The sequence below is a fragment of the Stegostoma tigrinum genome, chromosome 10 (assembly GCF_030684315.1).
Source record: "Stegostoma tigrinum isolate sSteTig4 chromosome 10, sSteTig4.hap1, whole genome shotgun sequence".
NCBI classification, from domain to species: Eukaryota; Metazoa; Chordata; class Chondrichthyes; order Orectolobiformes; family Stegostomatidae; genus Stegostoma; species Stegostoma tigrinum.
In genome coordinates this window covers 74,248,002-74,259,175 of record NC_081363.1, presented here as the reverse complement: position 1 = coordinate 74,259,175, position 11,174 = coordinate 74,248,002, and the positions used below count along the sequence as shown (strand labels likewise).

The 11,174-nt window shown below is 42.0% G+C and overlaps 1 protein-coding gene across 1 annotated transcript in view; it reads left to right on the top strand.

Annotated features, from left to right (window-relative positions):
- Window positions 1–4,664: 4,664 nt before the first annotated feature.
- med6 (mediator complex subunit 6) overlaps window positions 4,665–11,174 on the top strand; it is a 31,830-nt gene continuing 25,320 nt past the window's right edge. Inside the window, exons 1-3 of the mRNA XM_048537751.2 lie at window positions 4,665–4,754; window positions 8,883–9,042; window positions 10,743–10,834. Coding sequence (XP_048393708.1) covers window positions 4,733–4,754; window positions 8,883–9,042; window positions 10,743–10,834 — 274 coding nt within the window. The 5' untranslated portion in view covers window positions 4,665–4,732. The remainder of the gene's footprint in view (window positions 4,755–8,882; window positions 9,043–10,742; window positions 10,835–11,174) is intronic.

Sequence of the window (11,174 nt, the reverse complement as noted above, 5' to 3'; positions counted from 1 at the left end):
AGACCCGAAACATTAATTCTGATTTCTCCTTACGGTGCTGGTAGACCTGCTGACTTTCCCAGCAACATCTGTTTTTGTTTAAGATTTCTCAGAGGCTTGACGGAGTTGATGCTGAGAGATTGTTTCTCACTGTGGAAGGGTCTAGGGCTGGAGGACATAAGCTCAGTAGGAGGTAATCCATTTAAGACAAAGAAGATCCTCTTTTTCTATTAGCAGACATGAATCTGGAACATTCTTTATACATAGGGCTATCAAGTTCGGATTGTTAAGTATAATCAAGATTGAGATAGAAGATTTTTAAGCAATAGGGAATCAAAAGTTGTGGTGATAAAGCTAGAAAGTGAGTTTTGAATTATCAGATCAGCCAAGATCTCACTGAATGATCAAATAGTCTACTTCTGCTCCACATTTTATGGAACTATGCTCTACAAAAGAACTAGACAACAATTTCTTGTAACAATCACGTTATGAATATCAGAAATAAATATTTGACCTGTTCACCCTCAACAATCTTACAAACCTCGAACCTTAGTGAAAGGTTATCCTGTTTCCAGTTTTAACTTCTTTGTTCATTGTGCATAGTTGCAATTGATTTCTTTTTGGCAAATTTCTGCCTTCATTGAAAGCTATTTCTTTTGCTAAGTTCATCTTGAGACCCTTAAATAAACAACTAGCATAGCTCACTTCTTTATTAATATGGGTTCCTTAGCTCCTCTTCCACAGCCTTCAGTTTTGTACATTTTTGTTTCTTTTGATATTAAGCCACTCTGAATTGTTTTTCTTCTGCCCCGACTGTTGTGGTGACTGCTAAACTGCATTGCTGATGATAGAGGCCTTTTATTCTTTGAATTATCTGCTTCTCTCTCTGAAAGAGCCTACACACTCACTTGACCATCCTAAATAAATTGTTTCTTTCTCTCTTTCCCTTAAGTCATGGGGCATCTTGTCAGAGGAGGTCATTATGGTTTCTCGCTGTGGCATGTTGGAACTGGCAAGTTGACCATTGTATCTTGCTCTTGAGGGTGTTCTTCAACATTTTCAGGTGTGTGTCTTGTTTGTTATAGAGTTAACATGGAGCTACCTGGAGATATTTTCAATTTATTTTCTGCATAAAAGAATGTCTGGAAAACTTCTGCAAGTATTACAAATAAATTCAGCATGAAATTTTAGACTCAGAATAGTATTGGGGAAGGTGATGGCCTAGTGGTGTTATCACTGAACTGCCAATCCAGAGACCTAGATAATGTTCTGGGGACCTGGGTTCGAATCTTGATGCGGTAGATAGAATTAAGAGTCTAATGATGACCATGAGTCTACTGCTGATTGTTGGGAAAACCCCTTATGGTTTGCTTATGTCCCTTAGGGAAGGAAACTGCCATCATTAGCTGGTCTGACCTACATGTGAGTCCAGAACTACAGTGATGTGGCTGACTCTTAACTGCCCTTGGGGCAATTAGGGATGGGCAATAAATGCTGCCTAACCAGTGATACCCTCATCCCATAAATGAATAACAAAGACAAAGTATTAATATCGGGGTCTTTAACCCACTCATTGGACTTTTCACCATCAAGCGGGATTTTGTGAGACTGGTGATACGGACTCTGAGATAGAGCTCCAAGTGCCACCCTCACCAAAGTCCTCGCATGTACAGAAGGCAGTGTGAGACTTACTTATTTGTATATACATTTGTTATGTAGCTTAAGCTAATTTATTCTTTCATTAGATTAAATTAATAAATTTGCTTCATATTAAAGTGCACGTGTCTTTTTTGATTTATTTTGATCAGACCAATCTTCTAAATAATAACAATAATAATATACCGTAAGCCTTCATCACATTCTGGTCTCTGCTTGAACACTTTGGAATGGGTACTATATAAAAGTAAGTTGCTGTTGCTGGTGTCAAGCCAACAAAATTCAAAATGTGAAAAATTAATGCACTGGAGAAAAAGAATTATACCAAATGGAGAATGTTAATTACATTAAAATAAAGTACCCTGTGACAACATTCTTTAGTTACGCTTTACTAAATTATCGTGACTGAGAGCCACCAGTTTCTATGGGTTGAATCTTACACTTCATTGACAAAGTTGAATTTTAGGGAGAATTTCTAACTTGCTTACTCACCCTATCTTACCAAACTCATCATATTAACTACCCACCTCACCATATGGTATTTCCCACATTCAATTTGTGCTCTTTCTTACCATGCACCATTTCTGGATCAACATGCTGCTCAGTGCACATCTGCCCAACAACTGGCATCCATTGTGCCCAACCCATCATTAAAACATGCAGTCAATCAGGCTGATTCCAAAGTTGCCTTGCTCATTGAAGGACAGAATCTGAACATGGTGAAGGGAAGATGGCACCATTTTTCTCTGGCAGGCATCTGAAGGCCCTCGTGGTTAGGTGGTGTAACAAAGAGGTAACATTTTCCTGGAGGAATGGCAGAGTAGGAGATACCAGCAGATCTTGGTCTGAGGTGGCCACTTAAGTCAGTGCCAAGTTCAGAGAGCAGCTGAAAAGCTAGCAGTACTGATCTTCTCTGCTGTGCCAGGGTAAGTGCTACATTCTTCACTGTGTCAACTTAGGCGCACTCTATCCCTACTAGTGCACCCATTTCCCACCAAAGCTCTTGCCACAACCCTCACTGTCGCCTGCAACACATTCCCCACCTGTACTTTCCCCTCAGCCTCCCACAGCACCAATCCTACATGCCCTTAGTGCTGCCTTATTATTCCTTTGGAATGCTACACCACCCTTTCGCCACAAGCACCAGGACTAACAGCCATGCCACCCACTGCAATCTCGCTCCTTTCCCCACTTTATCATATTGAAGTTAGGCAAATAACATGGTGGAGAGTGCCCATTAAGGTGGGGATGCACACAATTAAGAAAACAACAACAAGTTTTAGTAAGCATAACACAGTACATATTGTGGTTGGTTGGCTCGCTGAGCTGATTCGTTGTTCCGCAGATGTTTTGTTACCTGGGAACAGTTCTGAGGAAGGGTCAGCGGACCCAAAACGTTAACTCTGTTTTTCCTTTCACAGATACTGCCAGGCCTGCTGAGCTCCTCCAGCAACTTTGTTTTTGTTTTAATTCTGCATCGTACCCTTCATCAAACAATTTGTACAACGTTGCAAAGAATGAACATTCCTTGTTCAGTCTTTTGATTAGGAGTTGGGAAGTCATGTTGAGATTGTACAGGACACTGGTGAGGCCTGTTCTGGAATACTGTGTCCAGTTCTGGTTGCCAAGTTACAGGAAGGATATTATTAAGCTGGAGAAGATTTGGAAGAGATTTGCCAGGATGTTGCTGGGTATGGAAGGTTTGAATAATAAAGGTTGGTTGGTTAGGCAAGGACTGTTTTCACTGGAGTTTAGGAGATTGAGAGGCAACCTTTATAGCGGTTTATAAAATAAATAGATAAATATATAAAATAGAGTTAATGGTAATTGTCTTTTCCCTAGGATGGCAAGGCCAGGTGGCACATTTTTGAGGTGAGAAACTTAAAGACATGATGGGCAAATATTTTATTCAGAAGGTGGTTTGCATGTCGAATGAACTTCCAGAGGATGTGAGTAAACAATTATAACATTTGAAAGACATTTGGATAAGTACATGAATAGGAAAGGTTTGGAAGAATATGGGCCAGGATCAGGCAGGTGGGACTAGTTGGTTTGGAATTATGTTAGTCATGGACTAACTGGACCAAAGGGTCTGTTTCCCTGCTGTATGCATCTATGACAATGCAAGTCTTCTTGTGCAATGATAGTAATCCTACCTCTGGGCCAGATGTTCTGGGTTTAAGTCCTTTACCATGACTTGTTGGCTAACAAAGGTGTATTTGCATGTGGCAAAACATGCTGACAGTCATCTTGTAAGGACTTCCAAGTTGTGCGACAGTAGGGAATAAATGGAAAACAAAGCTTCCTGGTCAGCCATCTTGCAGAAGGCAATTGCAAACCACTAAAGTACTTAAGTATGGACCATCAAATGAAGGTCACAGCCTAACCCTCAGAAATAAGGGTGGAGGAAAACACTGGTGAAGCTATGGAGGCTTCTTTCTAAGTTTCCTTTGACACTTTGTTCGTGAATTTTCTGGATCAGTGGTGATGACAACATGTCAGCATTCACCACCATTACCTCTCTGAAACCGACCAGAACTTAAGGATGTTGAGGGCATGGGCAGATCAGCATGGAATCCTGAGGTTCCAGGTTGTCACACGAGGCCAAATTATAATGGTGGTGGTGTCTTGCTAGGTCCTCATGTCCCACCAATTTCCTGCAATTGTGAACAAGCAGAGAATGGGATGCCAGCCCTTCAATGCAAAACGGTTTTCCGATGAAGGGTCTAGGCCTGAAACATCAGCTTTTGTGCTCCTGAGATGCTGCTTGGCCTGCTGTGTTCATCCAGCTCCACACTTTGTTATCTTGGATTCTCCAGCATCTGCAGTTCCCATCATCTGAGCAACCTTTCCAGCAATGCCAGTACTCACGCACTGGCTGCTGCCAGAATTGCAAGAAGTTCCACAAAAGCTACTCTGAGTGGGTCCAGGTTTTTTTTTCCTCTGTGGGGGAGAGCATTGACCACTCCTGTTAGTTAGAGCGGGGAGGGGCGTTTACTCAGCATGTAGATTCTGGGGACCAAGTTGAGACGCTTGATACTACGTCATCGAACTGCGTCACCGGCTGGTGACGCACTCTGTGCGCGACAGAATAGACATGGCAACGGTCGATAGCAGAGGTGAGGCTGCCTATACCCGGGCTTGGGAGAAAGGGGAGCGGCCGGGGGCAGAAAGGGGAGGGGAGGCGAGGCGGACTGGGGCGTGGGGGGTAAAGGGGAGGGGGCGGCGGGGGTTGAGAAGGGGAGGTGAGGGGGGCGGCTGGGGAAAAGGAGTCTCCCTCCTGCGGGCTGGTGTATTCTGACCCTGCTTCAGAGGAGAGAGGAGAACGCGTCCCCAGGGGTAACATTTCAGGTTTTCTGTAGTTTTTTTTACTGTAGGAAATTTAGCAGTCAAATTGTATTTGGTAGTATCCCAAAAACAGCAGTGAGATAGTGATCAAGATAATAAAATGTGAGGCTGGATGAACACAGCAGGCCAAGCAGCATCTCAGGAGCACAAAAGCTGACGTTTCGGGCCTAGACCCTTCATCAGAGAGGGGGATGGGGGGAGGGAACTGGAATAAACCACTCCCCCTCCCATTCTCTTGATGACATGTCCATCATGGGCCTCCTGCACTGCCACAATGATGCCACCCGAAGGTTGCAGGAACAGCAACTCATATTCCGCCTGGGAACCCTGCAGCCATATGGTATCAATGTGGACTTCACCAGTTTCAAAATCTCCCCTTCCCCTACTGCATCCCTCAACCAGCCCAGTTCGTCCCCTTCCCCCCACTGCACCACACAACCAGCCCAGCTCTTCCCCCCCACCCACTGCATCCCAAAACCAGTCCAACCTGTCTCTGCCTCCCTAACCGGTTCTTCCTCTCACCCATCCCTTCCTCCCACCCCAAGCCGCACCCCCCGCTACCTACTAACCTCATCCCACCTCCTTGACCTGTCCGTCCTCCCTGGACTGACCTATCCCCTCCCTACCTCCCCACCTACAATCTCTCCACCTATCTTCTTTACTCTCCATCTTCGGTCCGCCTCCCCCTCTCTCCCTATTTATTCCAGTTCCCTCCCCCCATCCCCCTCTCTGATGAAGGGTCTAGGCCCGAAACGTCAGCTTTTGTGCTCCTGAGATGCTGCTTGGCCTGCTGTGTTCATCCAGCCTCACATTTTATTATCTTGGAATCTCCAGCATCTGCAGTTCCCATTATCTGTGAGATAGTGATCAGATCATTCGAACATGATTGGGTCAGTCCTGATTTTGGCAAATTGATTGCTATTGATAAAGTTCCCTGGAAGAACTTCCCTCTTCTTCAATGGTGTCATGTGATTTTTGTTTACACATAGTTGAGAAGGCCCAAGAGGCCAGGCCGCAGTTTAACATCTCATCTGAAAGGTTACAGATCAGTTAGTGTTCCCTTAGAACTGCGTTGGAGGGCAAACATTTCATGCCAGTCTGAGCATATCTGAAAAGTAGGATTCAGCACTAGAGATTATGGCACAGATGATAAAACAGATGGTGGGTGCCTAGTTGACTCGTGTCAGAAGTCAGGAAGGTTCAGTAGGGAACATAATGTTTGAGAAGTTTGCAGTGCTAGGGTGGATTTTTATAGATTTAGCTGTGACAAAGGTGGAATAATTGTGTTAAAGCATTTGATAGTTCAGTCTGTAACAGTCATAGAATCATTAAATCTGTGCTGACCTGTCTACACAAATAACTCACTGCAACACCCTGGAGCTGCGCAAAAATGAAGAGGAACAGTTGTACAAAATCTTTACAAACAATGGGTATCCTAACAGCTTCAACTGCCGATGCCTGGCAAATTAAAAAAAACACCAAGAAGACACCGTATGCCCCAACACACTCATTTCCGCCCCCCCCCCACCCTATATTAGAAACACATTGGAACTGATTTCAAGATTCCAATGACCCCTTGGAATAAGGATAGCACACAAACCAACTGCCGCACTTCACCAGTTACCCTCAAAGACGAAAGATTCCGTACCCACAATGAGTGGGACAAATCCGATATACAAAGTGTCATGCAACAACTGCAAGAAACACTAAAAACGATAGATGGGCAGAAAACTCACACCAGGGTACGTGGACACCAACTCTCAGCAAAATCGCACAACCAACTCTCCCTTATTACAATACAGTCTGACATAGAAGAGACAAAGTAACAGTACTAGAACAAGCAAAACAAAACAAGCACAAGAATTCCTGGAGGCCTGGTTTTCCACCACTGGTACAATAAACAAACATGTTGAAATAGACCCCATCTGCGTACACAATTGTGCAAGGCAGTGGACCCCACATGACAGACAGGACCATATAAATTCAGAGCAGGACAGAACTATGGTGCTTCAGTGCACACAAGGCAAAACTGAAGATGTCACCTGGAGGGGAGACTAAACGTTTGTGTGAAAACCAGTCAGCTTGGCAAACAAACCAACACCACCGTACAAATCCCACTTTCCAGCACTTGGCCTATAGCCTTAAATGTTACGACATCTCAAGCACCATCCGTGTAATTTTTTAAAATGTCCCTGTCTTTACTGCCCTCCCAGGCAGTGCATTCTAGATTCCCACCCCCTCTGGATGAAAAAGGGTCTCCTTAAATTCCCTCTAAACATTTTGTCCTTCCCCTTAAAATGATGCCCCTTCACCATTGACCTTTCACCTGAGGGAAACAGCTACTTTGTATCCATCCCATCCTTGCCCCTTATGATCCTATACCTCAGTCAAGTCCCTTTCAGCCTTATCTGCTCTAAGGAAAATAGCCTGAGCCTCTATTCATTGCTGAAAAGGCTGCAACATTAGCAATATCCTGGTGAATCTCCTCTGCACCCCTCCAGTGTATTTGCATCCTTTTCATGGTGTGTTGACAAGAACTGTACACCATACTCGCTGTGGCTTAACCAAAGCTCTAACATAACCTTCCTGCTCTTACAGTATATGCCATGACTGATCAAGGAAGGCGTCCCATATGCCTTCTTATATTCGCCATATTAATCAGCCCTGTCATATTCAGGGATCTGTGCTCAAGCACCCCAAGATCCCTTTGTCCTCTGAGCATCCTAATCCTGCCATTCATTGAGTATTCCCTTGTCTTCCACTTCACAATGTTCATGGTTAAATTCCAGCTGCCACTGATCCTCCCTTCTGACAAGTTTGTCCATGTTCTCCTGTGACCTGAGACATTCTTCCTCACCATCAATCACCTGCCAATCTTCATGTGCTCCACAAATTTACTTATCATTTCCCCCACATTCTTATCGATCTTATATATATGTATCACAAACAGAATGAACTCAACACTAATCCCTATGATATGTCAGTGGCCCCACGAGTAAGGGTCACTCGCCGCAACATTAATTCTGTTTTCTCTCCATGGATGCTGCCAGAACTGCTGATTTTCTAGCAATTTCAGTTTTTATTCATTTCAGACGTCCAGCATCAGCAGTTCTTCATTTTACTTTTATCGCCGTCCTCTATCTCCTACCACTAAGCCAAATTATCCTGGCTGCCATGTGCTTTTATCTTCATTATTAGTCTCTTATGTGAGTCCTTGTTAAATGTTTTTCTGAAATCCATATAAATTACATCAACTGCACTATCCTCATCTGCACATTTTAATCCTGAAAATTTGTATTTGTTTGAATGACTTCCTTCTGACATAGCCATGCTGATTTATCCCCGATCAAACCTTGCCTGTTCCAGAGAAAACTAGTTGTCTCCTTCAGAATTTTCATCAATAGTTTAACATTGGGCTGTATAGGTCACAGTATCTTTATTTTAATTTCCAAGTGTGCATTAAATAATCTCAACCTTGAAAGTGATAGGCAGCCTTAATACGACTTAGGGTTGAGAGGGGGAGGTACAGGCAGAGTTCTCATTATTATGGCTCTTGCTTAAATGTGTGCAAATTGGCTGAGGAGAGGATTAAAACTTGCCAAGATGCCTTTGTGTTTGAATAGTCTGACTGATTGGCATGTGGAATGGATACTTGGGTAAGGCAATAGAGGATAATTGCTGTTCGAATGATAGCCTAGTAGGGCTTTCAGAAGATGGGAGACAAGAAGAATTCAGTGGCTTTATTTTCTGATATATAGTGAACTGTGCAAGTGCATTTAGTTAAAGCTTGGTGACAACATTTATGTGTTTTCTCCACTTTCTTTGCATTCTGAATGGATTATTCCAATTAACATTTTAAAAAATATTTTCCTTATATTCATGTCATTCTGTTTCTTCAGATAACCTGCTGGGGATTTCGTGGGTGGACAGTGCTTGGATTCCAATATTAAATCCAGGAAATGTGCTTGACTACTTCTCGGAAAGAAGCAACCCCTTTTACGATCGCACTTGCAACAATGAGGTGGTCAAAATGCAGCGTCTCAGCCTAGAACATTTGCAGTAGGTGTTGGTTGATAATCAGCACAGCCTGAATTGTGGTTGTGTTTACCATTTTCCCAGAATAGCAATGTAAAATCTAAATCCATTTTCCGTTCAGTAATGATTTTTAAAGCTAACGTTTGCATTCGTGCTATGTTGTTGTAGATTGACTAGACATTCGACATGATAATATATGGTGATTATAAGAAAATATGGAAGAGTAATTCTTGACCATGTATAAGTCAGTGCTTTTGATAGCCTTGCTGAAGAACTAATAATTTGACAAAATTGATTTTGGTCTAATGGCCTAAGGTATAAAGAAATGATGATCCTAATTTCAAGAATTTACTCAGTTTTCCAAATTAAGAACTTCAATTTTCTATATAAAGATCTGAATTATTCTCAATTTTCTGTGCCTTTTACATTCATATCCATTACTTTATTTTTCTTTTGATTAATGGTTTATCTTTTCACTCGCTTGTCTTAGTAAAATTATGATAAAAGGCTGATTAGCGCCACATAGGGCCCTAGAAGGGAATTTACACATGATGGCTGAGGTCTTAAGTGAATACTTTAAATCTTTCTTTACCAAAGAGCAGGATGCTTCCTGGGCCATAATAAAGGGGGAGGTCATTGTGACATGGACTGAGCTAAAAATGGGTAAAGAGGGATTATTGGAAGGTCAGGCTGTATTTTTGAAAACAACTGTCAAGGACGAGATAAGTCCATCTGTGAATGTTGAGGGAAGTAAGGATAGAGATTTCAGAGGTACTTCTAATCCTCCTTTAGATATGGGGGTGGTGCGAGAGGTCTGAGGAATTTGCAGCTATTATGCACTTGTAAACTAAAGGCGTATAAGGATAAATCTGGTTCAGTAATTTTAATCTCAGTGATAGGAAAGCTTTTATAAACAATAATCTGGGACAAAGTTAACAGTCGCTTGGATAAGATGGGTTAATTAAGGAATGCCAGCATAAATTTATTAAAAAATAAACTTTGTTTAACCCTTATTAGCCAGCAAAAACTCAACAAGTTAATCAGGTCGGTGCAGTTAATGTGGTATGCATAAACTTTTAAAAGATGTTTGATAAACTGTGACATAATAGACTTGCCAGCAAAAATTGTGACCAATGGAATAACAGTAACAGTGGCATCATGGATGTGAGGTAGGTGGAGTGACTGTAAATAGTGAAATGGTGAATACTTGTGTTTTGCACTCGTGGAATATATATAAAGATGGGCGAAATTGCAACTGTTCTCATTGGAGATAGTTGAAGAAAATTGTTAGTGATACCCCTAAGCATGAACAATATGGACAGAGTAGATAACCTATCTGTTAAGGTTCATTAACCACAGGATTTCTCTGGTATTTTTGCCAATCACCTTAAATCATATTTATCATAAGTATAGTGCTTTTTATTCAGCATTGCACTGCCTGAAAGTGTAATGGAAGCAGATGGCCTTCAAAAGAGAAATCGACAATTAACTCAAAGGAGAGACATTTGCAGGGCTGTGGAGAAGAGGCAAGGTGAACATCTCTTACAGCTTTCTGACATGGTCATTACGCATCACATGGTCTCCTGTGCTGTCACCATTCTGATTCTTTTATTGATGATGTTCAACTTATCGTGTCTGGGGGTTGTATGTGAAGCTGTGTACTAATTTCAACATTGATTCTGCTGTAGAATTTTCACTAAACATTTGTTTTTGTTCTTGTGCAGCAACATGACTGGCTTGGAATACATTCTACTACATGCTCAGGAGCCCATACTGTATATTATTCGGAAGCAACACAGACACTCTCCAACACAAGGTAAGACATATCTGTATCATAAAAAGGCAGTTGTTATGCAGTTAAGAGCAACTTTCCAGTGTTTCATGTACCAGGTATCTTTAGTGTTTAGAACATTGTTATATTTGTGTGGTTTGGATAAAGATTCATTCCAAACTTCTTCATCTATTCCAAAGTTGTTTGCTTTCATTCAAGCTAGTAATGTTCATCTTAACAAACAGAAAATACAGAACATTGCAGTGGAGGTATATTCATGATCAAAATGAAGATAGGAAAATTCAGTCCAAAGTTGTAGCATTGACTGATATTTGAATTTTATGTAGAAGAGCTATTACAGATGAAGGAACAAATAGTGGTTGCA